This window comes from Gigantopelta aegis, chromosome 14 (genome assembly GCF_016097555.1).
Source record: "Gigantopelta aegis isolate Gae_Host chromosome 14, Gae_host_genome, whole genome shotgun sequence".
NCBI lineage: Eukaryota > Metazoa > Mollusca > Gastropoda > Neomphalida > Peltospiridae > Gigantopelta > Gigantopelta aegis.
Genome location: NC_054712.1, coordinates 20606542 through 20627729, shown reverse-complemented (window position 1 = coordinate 20627729; position 21188 = coordinate 20606542). Strand labels below are relative to the sequence as shown.

General features: G+C 39.0%; 2 protein-coding genes across 3 annotated transcripts; both read left to right on the top strand.

Annotated features, from left to right (window-relative positions):
• The first annotated feature begins 2699 nt into the window (after positions 1-2699).
• On the top strand, positions 2700-20198 carry LOC121388899 (ubiquitin carboxyl-terminal hydrolase 34-like). Of its 2 annotated transcripts, none has more exons than XM_041520436.1 (4): positions 2700-2837; positions 11577-11697; positions 15373-15490; positions 17313-20198. In XM_041520436.1, the coding sequence occupies exons 2-4, from the start codon at positions 11608-11610 to the stop codon at positions 18821-18823; spliced, it is 1719 nt and encodes a 572-aa protein (XP_041376370.1). In that variant the 5' UTR covers positions 2700-2837; positions 11577-11607; the 3' UTR covers positions 18824-20198. The 2 variants fall into 2 exon arrangements, with proteins under 2 accessions (XP_041376370.1, XP_041376371.1); XM_041520437.1 differs by lacking the exon at positions 2700-2837 and adding an exon at positions 2871-3018.
• Positions 5015-5404, top strand: LOC121389129. Its single transcript, XM_041520741.1, has one exon. It carries the CDS (start codon positions 5015-5017, stop codon positions 5402-5404), a length of 390 nt encoding a protein of 129 aa, XP_041376675.1.
• Positions 20199-21188: the final 990 nt, after the last annotated feature.

Genomic DNA, 21188 nt, shown 5'->3' with positions numbered 1-21188 from the left:
CCAGGGACTTGTCCCGGGACAGAAAAAAATTAAGGGGACAATTTTGAAATTTACATCCAAAAATTAAATAGTGGGCCTTTAAAATTTTGATGCGCATCTCTAATTAATATAATTAATAAACAAAATTCTACTAATTAAATTTGGTCGCTAGATTAGATCGGGTGGTCAAAAATAAATTAGATAAGATCGGTGGCCTGACTGGATGGAAGGGGGGGGGGGGGGTAGAGTTGAAAATGGGCAGAATTTTGAAAATAGCAATTAGTAAAAAAGTTAATAAAATTTAAAAAAAAAGAAAAAAAGTTACAAGCCAAAAATGAAAAGAACTGACTGCTCGGTCGAATATTTTTATAATTTGGAGCATTTTAGAAGGACAGTCCAAAAATAAATAAGAGAAAGAAGAGACGATCGGACTATCTAATAATATTTTTAAAAAAAGAAAGTAATTTCAACAAACTTTTGAACGAAGGTCTTTCTCCAGTTGTGGTTCACTGGTTGGAACGAGAAATACGCATCAAGGATATCTATATACATATACATATATATATATATATATACACACACACACACACACACTAAAAGGCAAAAGTTATTGTGCCATACAAAAGACAAAGATAACTGATGATAAGTTTTCACTGCCGTGTGTGAAACGTTATAACATGGAGAGAGAGAAATGTCCTAAGGTATGGAAACGAGCATTAGTCCATGATAAGGGCGCACCTGCTATATGAAAATGAGCCACGTCACTAGAGGGGATCCCATAGCGAAGTTCGCACAGTCAGTAGCGAGTGTGTCCACCTTGAGCATTGATACAGGCCTGGCACCGTCGTCTAGTTGGCGCCACAAAATGTTGGAGAAAGTTCCTGGGAATGCCATTCCAGATCTGCGGAAGGATCAGCCGGAGTTCCTGCAGTGTTGGAGGATTTGGAAGACGTCGCAAGTGTCTTGGCGAGGGGTTGTCACGGGTGGTCGGCAGCTCCCGCGACGGTCCCTGACCTGGTTGTTTTGTTCATATCGTTGCCATGAGTGCCATATGGTGTTTCTGTGGACGTTGAGTTGGCTAGCGACGTCACGCTGCGAGGTCCCAGATTCATGCCTCCCCATGACTCGTCATCTGTCATTTTCACTGAGGCGTGGCATGACGAAATTGCATGTTTTTCTGACTTATGGGCTTCTGAAGGCTGCACAGAGTAGCAATGATTTGCGATGGAATGCCTGGCCTTTAATGGTGAACACTGGACAGGATTTCTCCCGAATATTCCATGTTTCTTGCACAAAGCATGCAATCGCTAAAACAACTGCTTGGTTGCATGTTTTCGAGCTGTTTCATACACATTTTATCTGATTTACATTCATAAATCCATTCACAACTTTATTACTCCAAACAATCCATGTCACAATAACTTTTGGCTTTTAGTATATATAATATATTAACTTCCCCACCTCACCCCACCCTCCAATATAAATTTTTGGCTTGAACTGAGCTAGACCGAATATTGCTATCTCTGTAAAACTTTATTTCATGTTTTATATTTATTTTTTAAAGGGACATTCCTGAGTTTGCTGCAATTTTTAAGATGTTATCGACTAACGGAGACTTTTTGACGACTGTAATTACATATCAAATATATTTTTCTGCATAAAATATTAGTGGATGTATATTAAACGTGTTTGTGATCGTTCTAATATTTTTACTATGCTAAATATCATTTTATTTCCTAAAAAAAGTTTTTTTCGTACGTACAAAATTATTTAAGACAAAGTCCAGTTTGGGCTTCTTACAAATATTAAGACGACCAGAAACATAATGAATATACAGACGCTGATATTCGAAACAAGAAAATATATTTAATATGTAAGTTTAATCGCAGAAATATTTTATTAGTTGGAAACATCTTACAATGCAATCTAATTAAAATTACCTCCACTATTACATGTGGATCTAACACCAGCCAGTTGGAGCTCATGTCCACCAATCAAAACCTTACTTGCAGAATCCTGCCAGTGATTTAAAAATAATTTGAAAACATTCCGAATTATCCTGAGGGTATACGACGTTTCGTGTGAATTACGAATGCCTTAAAACATACTTTATTTTATAAAATAAATAATTTGTAATGTAAAACTGAAGACTGATTTAGTTAGTTTTTTTTAGATAAATAAATAAATAATTTTTAATGTAAAATTGAAGACTGATAACTCACCCCGTACGTATTGGTATGGTTCGCTGTACTGCGGCCACTAAAATAGACTCGCTCGATATTTTTAGAATTTGTATGCTCCCAAATAACGTTATAAAAGGCGGTGTGATTGGTCAATATTTAAATTATTATTTACAGACGAAATGTTACCTGGACATTGGGGACTACGCAGTGTTGTTAGTTTTAAATCACTGGCAGGATTCTGCAAGTAAGGTTTTGATTGGTGGACATGAGCTCCAACTGGCCTTTAGATCCACATGTAATAGTGGACCTAATTTTAATTAGATTGCTTACAATGCAGCAAACTCGGGAATGTCCCTTTAATGATTTGTCTATTTTATATTTATATCTTATCTTAAACATAAATATAAAATAGACAAATCATTAAAAAGTTAATATTATAAATGAAATAAAGCTTTACAGAAACAAAAATATTCGGTCTAGAAAAGCTTAACTCGAGAAAGTCGAGAAGCGAAAGGAGACGAAAACTGGCGGGACATTCCGACTGTAATCACGTGAACAAACATTTCCGGTTACCCCTCAAGTTTCAACAGTTACGGCAAAGCTAAATAATAACAATGTGAAAATAAGTTGTTGTTTTTTAGTATTTTGAAGACGAATTTTCGTCAATACTAAAAGGTAAACGAGTGCTTAAAAATAGTATATCATTGTGAAAAGATAAAACGAAGTTTGTATTTACTGGCATAAACTAATTTGAAAAAAATGCGCTTACAAACTCTGAAATGTAGGATCCAATTTCACAAAACATCGTAAGCGTAATCGTAAGCGACTGAAGAGCATTTCACATAGAAGTATAAACGTAAGTTACAAGTAAAGTTAGACGTAAATCTAAGAGTGTCCTTGGCCACAACTAGTGGCGCACGTAAATTGCTACGGCCACTTCGATAATTCATAAATTATTTTTGTAAAGTGTAACAAATTAACTCCCTTTATTAATCCAGTGACACCAAATTTTGTCACCTGTGTCATTTGATCCACTCAGCGCGTGATTTAGCTTAGTCGGTTGAGTGCTCGCTTGAGGTGCCTGCATCGCAGGATCGAGCTACCTTGGTCGATCCATTCAACTGATTTTTTTTTTCTTCTGGTTTCAACCAGTGTACCACAACTGGTCAAAGGCCGTGGTATGTGCTTTCCTGTCTGTGGGAAAGTGCATATAAAAGATCCCTTGCTGCATTAGGATAGGCATGCGCTACAACAGTTTGCTCTGAATGTGCACATTAAACAATATTCCATTCCATTCCATTAGGGAAAAAATGTAGTGGGTTTCCTCTGACGACTGATTGTCAAAATTACCAAATGTTTGACATCCAATAGCTGATGAATAATAAATCAATGTATTCTAGTGGTGGTGTTAAACAAAACCTTTTTTTTTTTTTTTTTTATCCACTCAATTTATTTATTTTTCAAATAGGCTGATAATGTTCAATTAAGACGAATGCATATTTGCTGATGTATGCAAATGTATGCAGCAACAAACTAGACAATAACCCCCCCTCCCCAGTACCTATTTCCTGCACCAGCTCTTATTAAACGCAGAGCCGTACCGTGGTCTGGACATGGGGGTGGGGGTGGGGGCAACAAAAATTAACCTAGCTGACCATTTTCTTTATGTATGTAATCCCCCAGGGCCACGCCCCGAAACATGTGTTTTTAATCAATAATTTCATTTTGGTGGTTTGGCTTAAAATATTAAAACAAAATTTTATTTTTTAACATTTAAAGCTGCCTTATTTAAAGCTGCTACATGTATGTCTATATTATTATTATTATTATAACATTAAACTGTCCTGAAAACACATCTCTTCTCGTCTTCATTTCAAAAATGTGTGGATCCCTTTCGGACCTTGGCTCATTTGCCTTCATTCCCAGTCTGGAGCTCGACGCAGTAAGATGTGTTTGTTTCACTTGTGAACACTGCACATGCTTTCGCGGCTCGACTTGGGGATCCTTCACTTCGCTTGTTTTTGTCACCCAGGCTATCCAGAGCATGTATATGAGCATGTAAAACTTATTCGCACTCGCACTCGCACTCATTTGCCTTGCACAAACTCAAATTGCTCCTTTTATAATTCTGACACCATCTCCCCCTTACAAATGTCTAGATCCACACCTACTATCAAACATATTACTTTAAAATTTATGTTTGACAGACTGTACAATGTTTTACTTGCATCATTTTCAAATTTAACGTAATAATTTCTCTACAGTTTAGAAATAAAATATATATCCATACATAAATGACTGCCTACTCAAATGACTATTATTTTGATAGGGTTGAAAGTTGTCTAGACAAAAACCAAAACAAAACAAAAACACCAAAAAAAACCACCAAAAAAAATACCACACACAAAAAAACACAAACATCATCTTGCATATTGCCTACACAAATAATAAACTTGTTCATGATGTGGAGAAAATTTAGTTGCAGATCCAACGGGTGGACATGACAGAAATTTTTATTCAGCCCCTTTTTGCAGTATATCTACTTCTTCATTAGAAAACATGAATTGAAATCACCATAATATATACACAAAGAAAAAAGTTAAGCACCCCCAGATATGATTACTTATATAATATTGGCATGCATTGCAACTGAAATTGCAATGACGATTCTGACAGGCATGGCGTTCCATAGAAAGGATGAGATCGTGCAAGCATGACAATGGTGTCACATCTCATCGTCGCATGTACGTGCAACATGCCACCCATGACTTTTCCAAAGTGCAGTATAGGTGCGTGCCCAAATTGGGTATTTAACGTGGCCGTCTTGCACTGTTTGATCATTATCAGTGAAGATGAATCGAAGGAGAACATCAGTGGATCAAAAATCACAAATAATCGGCATGCGTAATGCAGGAATGACGTTCAAAGCCATCGGCCGACAGCTGGGATACCACTACACAGTAATTAGCAGACTCGTCAGGAAACATGCCGTAACCAACTCGGTGAAGGATTTGCCACGGTCAGGTAGACCTCGTGTGACATCAAACCGTGAAGACGTAGCACTGGGTCGGCTGGTACAGCGTCTACCGTTTGCAACAAGCACGGCGCTGAAACGTGAGTGGCTGCCCAATCGCCAGCTGTCTACAAGAACAGTGAGGAACCGCCTCAAACTGTTGGGTTTGTCATCAAGCGACCCTTACTGTCAGAACGACACAAACGCTTACGTTTGGCATGGTGTTTAGCACGGCGAGCGTGGAATCTGAGAACATGGAGAAGGATTCATTGGTCCGACGAAAGCCGGTTCATGCTCCACGTCACGGATGGGCGAATGAGGGTTTGGAGGAGGAAAAATATGGCTTATGCACCCAAGAACATCCAACCAACTGTCCAATACGGAGGAGGCTCAGTAATGATTTGAGGGTGCATCTCCCATGACTGCAAGCTGGACCTGGTCACCGTTTAGAGCAATTTGACAGGTGACCAGTACATCCGTCAGGTCCTGGAACCAGTTGTCATGCCACATTTCGACAACCACCCACTCGCTACAAGGCCTCAGTACATGGATGACAACGCCAGGCCTCATCGTTCCCGTGCTGTGACGGCGCATCTCCAGAACAACGCTGTGACGACTTTGCCGTGGCCCGCCATGAGCCTCGATCTGAATCCCCTGGAGCACATTTGGGACATTCTTGGCCGTCGAATACAGAAACTGGACCCTCCTGTACAGAATCTGAGAGAATTGGAAGCAGAAGATCCGACACTTGACTGGGAGGGTGAGGAGCAGGCTTGAGGCGGTCATCCGAGCACATGGAGGGTACACAAAGTACTGAACGTTTGGACTGTCAGTGTCATCTAGGTAACCGAATGTAACTTTTTACCCAGAATTGACATTCTGCAAATGTCGTATGGACTCTGTAGATCCATACTTATAACGGGTATGTTTTGGGGTGAAAAAAACGACTGGTGAGGTTGCGACCATATTGTGATTAAAAATTCACCACAGCTGACAATTGTTTGTGTTTTCCTATTGTCAGAATGTTGTTCTTGCCTTTCACATACATTGCCATGACTTCATTACGTCAGTAATTGCATGCCCAAAAAAATTTCATTCATCAGTCAGAAATTTCGTGGGGGTACTTAACTTTTTTCTTTGTGTATATATACAATGTGTATTTTTTTTTTTTTTTTTTTTTTTTTCTTTTTAAATGCACATTGATTTGTCCAAATATAGGGAATTGGTCCATATGTAGTGTTCTTAACTACATAGGTTAACAATGTCGCCTATAGGATTTTATATGGTACAGTACAACCATGTGTTGGTATATCGGAAACAGAGCTAGTGGTTTCCAAACTTTATCAGGTTTATTTGTTCTTTCTTTTAAAAGTTAAAAGTTTGTTTTGCTTAACGACAGTACTAGAGCACATTGATTTATTAATAATCGGCTTTAGATGTCAAATTTTGCTAAAAATAGTTGCAATAGAAAAAAGATGTAGATTTATGTGCAGAGTAAGTTAGTATTATTTCTATGACCGGCTTCCTGAAATAGAGTAAACGTACACGTAGACGTACAACAGGTGTAAGTGTTACACGTAAACATAGGTTTACAATGTTTAGAAAAATAGGCTCCAGGGTTCGAAGTTAACTTGTAGAGCTAAATGCACTGCACCTAATTTGTTTTTGCTGAATGCTTATTGAAAACTACATGTGTGTGGAGATTCACATTCCACGTTCAAGATAAATGTTCAAATTAAAAAAACATGAGGCACTAGCTGGGAAAGAAAAAGTAAGACTTGAATATCCAGGGGTGCAGAAATGGAAAATATTTCACTAGCCCGCCGAACCAGAACCAACTAAAATTTACTAACCCACCAGAATTTCTACTAGTCCACCAGCCTATAGATAATATACTTTTGTTTAGCAATATTTTAATATCACTGTCGTAGGATGTGGGGAGGGGGGTGGAGCCCCCAGTTTTCTTGATCCAGTAGCAGCATGTATGTGTGTGTGTCTCCCCCCCCCCCCCCACACACACACTTTTTGGCACCTTCCTACACCACTGTGTGTATATATACTGAACAGCAAAAGAAATGCGAAATATGAATTTAATATTTCTTATTTCTATAGAATTCCGAGAATAATTTTCATTACGATTTTTCAAATCTATTTTCTTGAACAGATATGACAATGTTACTAATAATGTGATGATTCTATACTGATTTTCATGATTAATTGCTTCATTATTATGCATGAACTCTTGTAGGATGTCATTATGATGTGTGCCCACCTACTGCATCAATCACAGCACGACATCTCCTGTATATAGAGTTGTTTAATCTGTTTATAAAGTTTCTAGGAATTTGATTCCACACCTACTGGATCCTTGCTCGAAGTTGTGCAGCTGTAGTTGGTCTGGGGTGAAGGTCATTTAGTCGCCTCTGAATTTTATCCCACAGATGTTCTATAGGAGTCAGATCCGGACTACAAGGTGGATGCGACATTGGTGTTATGTTGTTTTGCTGAAGGAATTGTTGTGTTGCTCTGGCACACGTGATTTGGATGACGAAGGAAATACGGCAACACGTGGAGTTGAAGAATTGCGTTGATGTATCGTGCATTGATACCGTTTCCCCTTTCCTGACCAATATTTTGAAAGAAGACCAATTCGATTATTCAGTGCAATGGCACCCCTTATCATGACGTTTTCTAGCTCCTCCCTTTCTATGATACAGGCATCGCTATAGCGTTTGTTGAGTCTCTGAAAAACTCTTATTCTTCCATCTGATGCATCAACACAAAACCAACTTCATCAGAGAAAAGTATGGTTCTTCACTGTTGATTTCACCAGTTTATGTGCTGTCGAGCCCAAAGAAGCCGACATTGTCGATGGGCATCTTATGGCAGGTCGTCTGCATCTCAGGTTTCGTTGTTTATGTCTATGACATACTGTATCACAACTGATATGTCTTCCATTAATTCCAATCGTATTCTGTGCTGTTAAAGTAGCAGGTAGTGTTCTCGGTCTACCACTTCTGGGCAAGTCTGCTTTTGAGTTGGTTGCTTGGAATCTATTCCACAATCTGTAAATTTAAGCAACGTGCACATTCAGATCAGTTGCTATTACTTCGACCGTAACTCCTGGCTGCAGTCTGCCTATTGCTTTTTTGCACTGATGTTGTCGTAATCTTGTCATCGTCCAAACAAATCAAGTTAAATTTCAATATTAGCGGCAGAGCATTTATAGGCATATTGTAAGGAGTTCCCCACGTAAAAATAATTTTGTGTAAAATATGCGGGTATGTTTCCCATGATGTATGTGACACTCCAAAAGTATCACACACTGGGCTACGTTTAGCCTTACCCCACATATCAATATCAGTAAGGCTGGAGGTGACTCGAGCTAGGGGTTTCCATAATCGTAGGAGACTTGTGATACTAAGGAAAATCAGAAAAATTCCCTACAAGAGAGAATAAAGAATGTGTGTGTGGAGGGGGTTGGGGGAGGGGTTCAAATATATATATATATATATATATATATATATATATTTTTATATATATATATATATATTTTTATATATATATATATATATTTTTATATACAGTATATATATATATATTTATATATATATATATATATATATATATATATATATATATATATATATATATATATATATATATATATATATATATATATTTATATATGCCTCACGCGAGGTAAAAATCATAGAGCGAAGTCACTTCTCTCTCAAACTTTAGAGAGGGCAAAGTTTTTAACAGCAGGGAGACTTGAATTTTTAATCCAAAAATAAAAAATACGCAAAAAGAAGTTATCTTAATACAGGTGCAACTTTTACAATTTGTATTTTACTTTTTTATTTTTTATCGTCTGTACTGCTAATTGATGGATATATGCTCTATACGGTGTGTGTTTTTAATCACCTTTCCACATGTTGCCTTCTTTAGAAATAATGACATGTAATTGAAAAGCACTAATTTAACCATTTAGATTTCATTATCTCACAAGTTTGTCTTCTCATTTCATTCCATACCTACTTCATGCAGAGTATTGTCCTATAGTAGTTCAATCTACCACGGTCAGTTAAATGCGTTCCACAGTCACCGTTTCTTAATTAATACACTGTGGAGTTGTCAGACTGAATGAGTACTAGTATCCGTGAAGGTGTGCAAATTGCTTATCTGCTGCACCTGGTCACTGTTGTTTCTGTCTACACAAAATTGCACGAGTCTCCTCTGGGCTGTCATGCCACGACCTGAATAGGTCAGGTCCTTCTGAGGACCCTATGGACAGCCTAGGGAGACAACCAGCATCATAAAGGTCGATAAATAACGAGCTACTCTCGAACCACTAACGAGCTACACTCGAATTCAAAACTATACTAGCTCAAACATTTACCTTTCGACCGACCGTTCAAAATTGCGCCAAAATTACTCAACAAAATTGCGCACCTTTTCTCTTTGGTTTAAATTGCTCCACTCAAAATTCCATAGCACCACCATCCCATCCGCCTGCTACCGATTCAATCGGACTGCTGGTGCTCCCTTGCACCTGCCAGTGCAGACGGTCCCTCCTCCTTCCCCCCCCCCCCCCCCACCTTTCCTGTCTTGGACAGAGAGGCCGGCCAAGGCCGGCACCTGTGCCCACGACAGGCGTGCACTACAACAGCTTGCTCTGAACGTGCACGTAAAACCCTTTGACCTTGACCTTGACTGTTGTTTCCAATAAATAAAAAAATGTTTAAAGAATTTACAGTGGCCGCTTAACACGGACAATTTAGCGACTTAATTGGGGATCCAGTTTTAAGTGGCCGCCGGGTGTGTAGGACAGGCCACTACTATTATGAGTGCATATACATTAAAAATCCGCTAGGAAAGGTTTGCCTGTACTATTTTATAATTTCGACATCTGTTTTGTATTTTGAATTTACTCATTATGACAAAGTCTACATAAAACATTTTTCACGTCGAGGTCGATCTGCTGCTCCTAACAATTTTTTTTTTCAAAGTATTTTCTGGTGGAGCAATGACCTAAATACCGTAAAAATATGCATCATCATAGTCTAGATCCCCACCCATGTACAATTCCCAGCGCATTCGCCTGACAACACGCTTCAACAATCAGTAGCACGTTTAGGTCAAATATTAGTGCCAGACACATGGTGTTGTCTGAGCTAGACCATCTACATGTGTATCTGTGAGCCTGTCGCATGATTTTGTGGCGCCAGCTAGTCTCTCTTCGAACTCCCATACACTTCACACTTAATTATTATCTATGAATAGGTGTTCCTCAAATTCTTCATCATTCATCCGTGATTGTATACATGGCAAGTGATGGCTATTTTTAAAAAGGCGAGACAGATTTCACCTTACAGTGACTAGCACGGCGAAGTCAGGCTGGTCGGAGCGAAGTTTGGGCTCATTTCGCCTGGTCGCGTGAGCCCTGTATATAAATATGTGTGTGTATGTATATATATATATATAGACCAAATACCTCTTGGTAAATGGAATTTTTAACATTATAATTGACCGTACTCACTTTTATTTTTTATTGCCATTCTCATTAAAAGCTGATGTAAAAGCTGAAGTCAGATCAGTGTCAGCATTTGTTGATACAAATTCAATTAACAATTACATACTAAGGTCGACGACAATCACTTTTCACACCCTTGTTTTGGTCTTGTACTAAATAAATATAGCATATCTTACCGTAATTTCACTTGAAATCCATATTTTGTAAAAGGTACAATTTTTTAGTCACAAGATTTTCTTGAAACACATTCAGGCGCATATTATAGTAATGTTCAAACAAAAAAATTTCAATAGCAATTTTGCACTGAAATTTTTCCAACATTCTTAAAATGGAAACGTCATGTACCCAGTGTATGGTTAAATTGTAAGGAGATGCAAAGTGATGTCATTGGAATACTGATGTCATTCAAATTAAAAATTAGCTACATTATTACAATGGTTTGTCACATTAAAATAAAAACTGGTCTACTAACCTTGACCCCTGTCAAATTTCTATAACAAGCAAATTACTGTAACAACCTGTTTACAGGTCGGTATTTACAACAACAACAAAAAAAAATCATAATTCTGGGCACAATATTAATTTTAAGTTTTAAAAGATGAAAGAAATAAAAAGTACCTTTTGTCAAATATATCATATGAAAATATTACCATTGGATATGATTTATTTATTGTGTACGAAGCCATTACAAGGGTCTGAATAGTGACTATCGTCAACCTTAGTATAGGTATTTTAAATACAGATGCCAAAGCAAGATGTACATGTATTTAAAGGTATTATATCAAATTTACATGTGCCATTCATTATTTTTACATTTTGTTTGTGATAATTAACTACAAATTAATGAAACCACGCAATCTTTCAGAATACAGTTTTGACTGGAGTGGTGTCTATCGATGGGAATGTGCACAGGACTGCTTATCATGCTACTTGTGCTGGTGATAGGCGTTCATTGCAGATCAGTTTTCATTCCAAAGATTAAAGAGGTGACACCTTTATTTGGGATTTCCTGCTTAAAGGGAGCATTCTATTTACTTTCGATTACTGTAATCTACTCATGTATGTAATATGTTTGAGTAATAAGACCTCTAAAAATGGGTTGTAATATAAAGCATTAATGTATTTAGGATTCCCTTTGACTCAATTATGTCAAGTTTTGTTTGGCAGTTAAAAAATCCCAACAACCTGTCAACTCCAAAATGGTATCTATCTCAAATGATAAAAGGCAAAAATCCATATTGAGCAGGGAACATTTTGTTCAGTATCGCGTCGTGGTTCGCTACACAATTTTAAAACATTAAACTATATGTCTTTGCTAATCAATTATCAGTTGACTAGAAATATCGCTAACCAAGATTTTCAAAACAAAATGTTTCCTGTTGATCTACAATTTTTTTTTGATAACATGAAAGGTACAATGTAGGCCTACTTTGCAAAAGAGAATATATATTTTTTGTATTTATTGACCTGTCACCATTGTAGACAGCTTATATATACTCTTCAAAAAAAGAAACGCAAAAGGGTACAAATGGGTTATAACTCCGATTTTATGTTTCCTACCGGTTCATGCTTTGTGAATATAAGGTCATTGCATGTCCCAAACACATTCCCACGGTTACATTCGATAAAATGCAGCTACTGTACAATAAAGTTCCAAAATGTGAATATTCGCAAAAACGCAGCCACGTGCAAACCATGTCACCACTGCACGTGCGTTGTCTGCACGTGCAACATGAACACTGACAGTATAAAAGTGCAGGGTGTTCGCTTGCCTGGCCTCTGTATCTGGCCGACAGTTGACAATCCAGGACATGCCACGTCTCGGTGAACCGCAGAGAAACAATGCCATCGGCCGACTAGACGCAGGCGAATCCAGAACGGCCGTTGCCAGGGCATTCCATGTGTCCCCAAGCACCATCTCCAGACTGTGGGACCGTTACCAGCAACATGGATCAACACGTGACCTCCCTAGATCTGGTCGAACACGGGTCACTACCCCCGGGCAGGACCGCTACATCCGGGTACGCCACCTTCGGGAACGATTGACTACTGCCACCTCCACAGCCGCAGCAATACCAGGTTTGTGCAGGATATCCGACCAGACCGTACGGAACCGCCTACGTGAGGTAGGAATTCGTGCCAGACGTCCAGTTCGAGGTGTCATCTTAACACCACAACACCGTCGACTCCGACTGCAGTGGTGCCAGATTCATCGACAATGGCCTCAACTGCGATGGAGACAGGTGTGGTTCAGTGACGAGTCCCGATTTCTGCTCCGACGTCATGATGGAAGATGTCGCGTGTATAGGCGTCGTGGTGAACGTTATGCGGCAAACTGCGTGCAGGAAGTGGACAGATTCGGCGGGGGTAGTGTCATGGTGTGGGCAGCCATCTCACACACTGGCAGAACTGACCTGGTCCACGTGCAGGGCAACCTGAATGCACAGGGCTACATTGACCAGATCCTCCGGCCACACATCGTTCCAGTTATGGCCAACGCCAACGCAGTGTTCCAACATGACAACGCCAGGCCTCACACAGCACGTCTCACAACGGCTTTCCTACAGAACAACAACATTAATGTCCTTCCTTGGCCATCGATATCACCGGATTTGAACCCATTTGAGCATCTATGGGACGAGTTGGACCGACGCCTCCGACAGCGACAACCACAGCCCCAGACCCTGCCCGAGCTGGCAGCAGCCTTGCAGGCCAAGTGGGCCACCATCCCCCGGGACGTCATCCGTACTCTGGTTGCTTCAATGGGCAGGCGGTGCCAGGCAGTTGTCAACACACGCGGAGGCCACACCCGGTATTGACTCCAGATGACCTTGACCTTGGTGGTGTGTCCTATCACTTACTCACAATGGACTAGAGTGAATTGTGAACAATCCTGTAACATTTGGTAATTATCGGACTCACCATTCAATAATTAAATCAATTCTCCAAATGTTACGACAATGTGGTTTTGCGTTTCTTCTTTTGAAGAGTATAGTTTATATACTTACAGTTACATGTTAAACACATTGTCAATGTAATGATGATTAATCAAACATTCACGGAGTTAACATAATGATGAATTATGTTACTGACTTGCTTGGTATACAATGTATGCTCTTGGCTGATGTAGATCATATTTCATTGTGTTGCTGTTTCCTTTTTGTACCGGCTTCGGTGGCGTCGTGGTTAGGCCATCGATCTACAGGCTGGTAGGTACTGGGTTCGGATCCCAGTCGAGGCATGGGATTTTTAATCCAGATGCCGACTCCAAACCCTGAGTGAGTGCTCCACAAGGCTCAATGGGTAGGTGTAAACCACTTGCACCAACCAGTGATCCATAACTGGTTCAACAAAGGCCATGGTTTGTGCTATCCTGCCTTTGGGAAGCGCAAATAAAAGATCCCTTGCTACTAATCGGAAAGAGTAGCCCATGTAGTGGCGACAGCGGGTTTCCTCTCAAAAAATCTCTGTGGTCCTTAACCATATGTCTGACGCCATATAACCGTAAATAAAATGTGTTGAGTTCATCGTTAAATAAAACATTTCTTTCTTTTTTTGTTTCCTTTTTTCACTGAGACTAGTCCTTGTTAAGTAACCAACAAAACTTACTTAATCTGAAATTTTTTTAATTCTGAATTGATGCAGTCTGTTTTAAACACATAATTTTCCCTTTGCAAATTACACATGACGAGCAGGATTTTAGATCTCACTAATTTGGGTCCAGAAAGGGTTTTTTAATGAAAATTAATGTTATTAACAAGTGCTGATGGGTTGTAGATATTCAGAGTATTTGTAATCAAACTAAAGCTAAACATTTCAGTGGTTTTGAGGTCACTGTGTTTGTATTTAATTTGGACATACATATTTTGGGCACATTGTTTATTGCCATGACTTTGTTGCAGTCTGCGTTCCAGCCAGTGGTACACCACAACTGGTATATCAAAGGTTGCGGTATGTGCTATCCTGTCTGTGGTATGGTGCATATAAAAGATCCTTTGCTACCTGTACTAATGGAAAAATGTAGTGGGTTTTCTCTCTAAGACTATATGTCAAAATTAGCAAATGTTTTACATCCAACAGCTGATTAATAAATCAGACAGTGTTCTCTAGTGGTGTACATGTAGTTTAACAAAATCTTAGTACTAATTTAAGATCACCATAAGTGCATAACTACCGTATCAGGGTTTCAGCCAGAGGGTAAAACGGGTAGGGTGCCATACCAGAATTTCTTGCAGATTTTATTTTTTTAAGTTAACCTTTTGACAAAATTAATGACTGTATGATTTTCTTAATTGTAATTCTAAACTTAACCCATTTTCTTTCTGGAGGAGGGCCCCTTCCCCCCCCCCGTTGACTGTGGTTGCATTCAATTCCATAGCGCCATGTATGCCCAAAAATTTCTTTCTGGCAGAAACACCGCTTATGCACTAAGGTGACAGGTGATCTTAGTGTTGTCTCCCTTAGATCACCAATGAAACAATCTAAGCATTTTTAATTTCTTTTGTAAAACAATTATCCTTTATTAACAGTTGTAAAAGTGAACTACTAGTATATGACTAGAATCAGTCATACTATTTCTGTTTGGTGTTTGTTTTGATGTTTTTTATTAAAGAATAAACATTCAGTAATGTATATGTTCAACAGGTGCCATTTAATTTCAGCTCGTAGAAAGTGAATATCATACAAACACTACACAGACCGATACAAGAAATGGTGACGATGTTAGCAAGCGGTTTCTGAAATACTATAAAGCTGTTTTTCTGACAAGACAGAAGCAAGGTACACAACTTTAAAAAAATCTCAGCATACATGTATGTACAACATTCCAGGAATAAACACCGTACATCCAAGCCCAAAATAACATTATGTCATTCTTTAAGCCAGTTTCAATGTAAAAATATCCATCCACCCATCCCTTAACCCCACAAAAAAATCCTCAACAAGCAAACAACTTAAACTAATTAAATATTTTGAATGTTAAAATTCAAATTCCAATTTTTCTATCACATACATTTACATGCCAAATGAACTGTGTGTAACAACTTGTAATCTAGAGGATGAAGGATGAAACCTACTACTACCAGAAACAGGCAGGCTACTCTTAACATCAACAAAGAATCTTTTATATATCGGAGGGGGTGGGTGGGGGGGGGGGCGGAATGTAGCCCAGTAGTAAAGTGTTCGCTTGATGCACCGTCAGTCTGGAATCAATCCCCGTTGGTGGACCCATTGGGCTATTTCTTGTTCCAGCCAGTGCACCACGACTGGTATATCAAAGGCCGTGGAATGTACTACTCTGTCTGTGGGATGGTGCATATAAAAGATCCCTTGCTGCTAATCGGAAAGAGTAGCCCATGAAGTGGTGACAGCGGGTTTCCTCTCTCAATATCTGTGTGGTCCTTAACCATATGTCAGACGCCATATAACCGTAATTAAAATGTGTTAAGTGCGTCGTTAAATAAAACATTTTCTATCTTTGTTTCCATATAACCGTAAATAAAATGTGTTGAGTGTCGTTAAATAAAACATTTCCTTTTATATATGCAACTGATGGCACATATCACAACCTTGGGCAGGATCGGTAGAGTGTTTGCCAGAGTGCTTTGGTTGCAGGATAAAACCTCTATTGTTGATCCAATCTCTAATTGTTTCATTCCATCAAAATTCATCAAACTTCACCTTACCCCTCCTGTCCGAATTTAGTCACTGGCGAAGGTAGAGGTTAAGTCCGGCATGGGGCGTGCCTGAAACCTTTGTGGTATATGGGCATGTTAATAGAGTTCCGAGTCCAATTGTTCTTTGTTTCAGAACTTGGCTTTTAAGGGGAGCTATCACTCCCACTCCCCTGGACTATAGTTCAAGAAGAGTAACTCATAATATTTACTTGTTGAAATTTGACTTTGATCGTTTGGCGAACACATGGTTGCGGTCTGTTTTCATGGTGATCATATTTTCAATGAAGTAATGAAATGCAAAATGGATTTCTTTCAAAGGCGACATTTGATGGAATACTATTTAGCCTGATTTGTTTATATCAACTTTGGTTCGGTCGCTAGGGAGTGACCATATAAAATGTTTGTTGCCAAATGAAAAATAATGTTGCAACGTAGAGGGCTGCTTTTACCTCCCCTTAGAATGTGAATTTATATGGTATCAGTATGGTAATATTTTAAATGGCTCCCCTTAATCCAAGTTACTCCCTCAGTATTTTTGTGACAAGGTCCGTTTTTGACCTCATCCCAATCAGTGCCTCACGACTGGTATATCAAAATTTAAAAGAGTGTATGTACACTGTATGCACTGTGGGAAAGTGCATATAAAAGATGCCTTACGTACTGCTAATGGAAAAATGTAACAGGTTTCGGCTAAGACAATATGTAAGAATTATTAAATTATTGATTCCCAATAGCTGATGATTAATAAATAAATGTGATCTATAGTTGTCTTAAACAAAACCAACTTTTCTCTTTACATGACAGACCGTGATAAATCAGTTGGCTGAAATGGGGGGGGGGGGGGGGGGGGGGGGGGGGGGGGAATGAATAGGTCCTTTGAGAAGTGGGGCTTTTAAATGTACTATACTTTATTTTATATGTTACAGATGCTAACGATGTCAGTATTCATAAGAATAGATCGCTAATGACGATTAGTACAGCCGACATTAACAGCCTTCAGCCACAAGCTTCTAAATATCTAATGACGATTAGTACAGCCGGCAGTAACAGTCTTCAACCACAACCTTTTAAATCCCACCTGAAGAAACGCTATCTGAACACTGATCTAGACATGGACATAGATAATTCTCTTTTCGAACTTCAACAGTTCAGTAATAAATACAATAGTCTGCATAAGAACGATGGCCTTCAAGTGAATGTCGGTGGAACAGGCGGCCAGAAGAACGTGGGCGTGAAAGTTGGAGGAAAGGTTGGCGTAAACGTCCAGTTGACTGGTGCCTCGGGGGCGCAAGAGCACGAAGGAGGTGATGATGCCAGCCAGGGACATCAGATACAGTTGGACATATCTCCACGGAAACCACAAGATGATGAGTCCAGTCCTGCGATACATCTACAGAATGATCTGGGACTGGCACTTGGGTCATCCTCCGTACAGAATGACGGCAGTGGCGTGAAGGTGCAGTCGGGTCCAGCCGCAAAGACCATACTCATTAGTCTGCAGCATGGACATCCAGCTTCAGGTTCAAAGAATGTACAGATTAGTCTAGAGCACTCGCAGTCATCTCCAATCTCTGATGACCAAGCCACGATAGACCAGCTGTCTGCATCTGAAGAAGAGGAGCAGCAATCTCTGGAGGAGTTACAGTCTGACCTGATGCCGTCTCCAGGTTTGTTAAAGAAAAGGGTGAATGAAATCAGTGAGGAAAACGTCCAGTTGAAGGAAGCCAGTGCAGAGGAGACCGAGCAGAATGGCAATGCGGCTATAGTCATCAGTGTTGAACATAAACCCACTCCTCTGAACATTCGTGTAGTACAAGCTGAAGACAAGAAAAATGAAGAATTCACAAGGAGGATAGAGGCACTGTCTGAAAAAGCAATCGAGAGACTCGAGGCTTCGAATAAGGCCATAGAGAACATTCTGATGTCTGTTGAAAGCAATGATAACCGCATCACCGGTGTTGCTGAAAGTCAAACGATAGAGATCACAGACGGAGACCCGATCACCATCGCCATCGAAAAAGAGAATGAAAAAGCTGACCTTCAGAATGATGCCATCGCCAACGTTCTGCTAGGAAACGATGAAAGCGAAGATAAAGCTGTTGTAAGCATTGAAGGGCTTGTAGAAAAAGAAAACAGTTTGGATGTCAAGACTGCTGTGAAGGAGAATGAGGTCCTTCAACTTCAGGCGGAAGCCATGACAGATTCTCTGAAGGACTTGGAGCTAGGAATTAACCCAGATGTAACCCAGCATGTTAGGCAGGAACATAAAATGACTGCCAAAATTCTGCAAGCTCTAAATAAAGAAACAAGCAAACTAAAGCTGAATGAAAGCAAGGAGAAGAAAAAACATAATCATCATCATCATCATCATCATCATCATCATCATCATCATAAGAAAAACAAACATCAAAAGAAAAACAATTCAACAAATACTTAATATTATAGTCTTGGGTTTTTTATTAGGATTTTGTAACATTGGACATGAAAAGAGAAATAGGTGAAAATGGTTATGTAATTTGCAATAGAAAAAACATCTTTTGTATATTGCTGGGTGTGGCAGCTGTATGTGGTAAAAAAAAACCCCAGGACAAAACTTAACCTCTAAACCAGATCCCTCTTAAACCAGGACATTTGTCTTAGTCCAAAGGGTGTCCTGTTTAGATGGGTTTCACTGTATAATCACAGACAAAATCAGATGTACATGTACATAATATAAAATGTTCATAATAGACTACTTATACAGGATCTTCTGTTGATGATGTCAGTTCTGGTAATTACGATTGTAGGCCCCTTCTGGGAGGAAAACAGTCTAGTTTTGCAAGCACAAAAGGAACCAAAACCACATACAGTATCTGCATAAAGAGGCCACAGTCTGATGGTCTTTTGGCTTATTACATTTGTATTAACTATATATTTCTTTTACTATACAAATAACTATATATAATATGGTATTTATAATTTATATTTATTATCATTCTTACATGAATTTGTGTTGCTGGATATGTATTTTGTGTGGGTGTTTTATATATACAAACCAAGTTACTTGACTGGATGAGGCAGAGTAGCACTTAATGGAAAAAACTATGCTAGCTTCAGAACTTGCTTTAAACTGGCCAGATTCTTGTTTTACTGCCCCTCGGTCGTCGTTCCCGTCCCGTTCCCCCCCCCCATATTATTTTACATACATGCAGGGCCGTAGCTAGCAGCGGAAAAAATTATAGAAACTTAAAGAAAATTCTCTTCTTAACTGTTTAAGAGTTTTCGACTATTAACTACGCAGATGCCCCCTCCCAGCCTCCAACAAAAAATCCTAGCTATGGCCCTGACATGTACGTCACAGAGTCTTGATGTCACATTTCCACCACTTCAAGAACAACTGTTTCCTTCTGCAGAACTTTGTAATTAGAAGATGTTGACAAATGACAAGAATATGTTGTAGAGCAAACCAGAATGATAAATGATACTGAAAAATTAATAGAACTACCATAGTTAACCTGCGATATGTAACTAATTAACCGACTGATTATTACTAGTATACGATGTAGCCTAATGTTTGTAGTGGGTTTTTTGTTTGTTTTTGTGTTGAACATCTGTAATGGCCACATTTAGCAGTCATGTTGTAAATGATAAAATCATTATACATGTATCTTATATATTATAGTAATCATGGCAAACAAAGTGAAAAATGGTTTTGTGTGAATCTGCTGTCGAAATTACTTAAGCTACATGTACATGTGTATCAGAACATTTCTATGTTGCCTGCCTTATGTGTTTAAAATGTCTACATAATAAACCAAATCTGTTAAAATATATAATATGTACAATGTATGTATATATATTTCTTTATATTTATACCAGATTGTTTCACGGAAACATCTACAGTATAACCCATTGGGCTCTTTCTCATTCCAGCCAGTGCTCCACAACTGGCGTAACAAAGGCCATGGTATGTACTATTCTGTCTGTGGGATGGTGCATATAAAAGATCCCTTGCTGCTAATAAAAAAAGAGTAGCCTATGTCTGATGGGATTGGCAAAATTAGTGCAATTTATTCATAATCGCGATGGTGTATTTTTTTATTTATTTTTTGTTTGACGGAGGGGTGGGGGGGGGGGGACAATATATGTATACCAACGTTAAATTAACAGAACCGAGATAATTACAAACAATGGGAATTTTCAGTGCCATGTGTTTTTAAGAAGGGCCTATATGTATCTTCAGTACTGCAAGATGCCTGGATAAATTCTTGAATGTGCACATTTCGTCACTGCATGATTCTTGTGATTATAAGGTTGGCACGTAACTCAAGGTAGAATATACTTGATCAAAGGGCTGTCAAGCATAGATCTTTTGCAGAGCCCCACAGCTTGGCATCCATCGTAGTACTCCCAGGTCACAAAGCACTCGTAATACTTACGTCACACGTTATGTATGGTGTACGTCTGACGTAAGTGTTACGAGTGCTTTATGTTACCGGGCCCAGATTTGTTGCCTCTCTATATATCAAATTAAGGCAGTAAATTCATATAAGACTCCTCGCATCCGAGAGTAGCTTATGTGGCAGCAGCAGGTTTCATTTCTATAGAATTTCCTGAATGAGACCAAGTGTTGCAATGCATTGATCACATTTTAATTAGTTAAATGGTTTCAGACATATGACTAAGGACCACATAGATAATGTGAGAGGAAACTCGTCGTCACTATGTCATAGGCTACTCTTTTTTTTACTAGAGCAGCAAGGGATTTTTTATGTGCACCATTCCACAGACAGTATAATACATACCACAGCCTTTTGTTACAC

Bases quoted from the DNA above. Each gene is read 5' to 3' on its own strand.
- LOC121389129 (XM_041520741.1), top strand. From the start codon at position 5,015: ATGAATCGAAGGAGAACATCAGTGGATCAAAAATCACAAATAATCGGC.
- LOC121388899 (XM_041520436.1), top strand. From the start codon at position 11,608: ATGGGAATGTGCACAGGACTGCTTATCATGCTACTTGTGCTGGTGATA. The intron at 11,698-15,372 runs GTGACACCTTTA...ATTTAATTTCAG, and splicing joins TCATTCCAAAGATTAAAGAG to CTCGTAGAAAGTGAATATCA. The intron at 15,491-17,312 runs GTACACAACTTT...TATATGTTACAG, and splicing joins TCTGACAAGACAGAAGCAAG to ATGCTAACGATGTCAGTATT.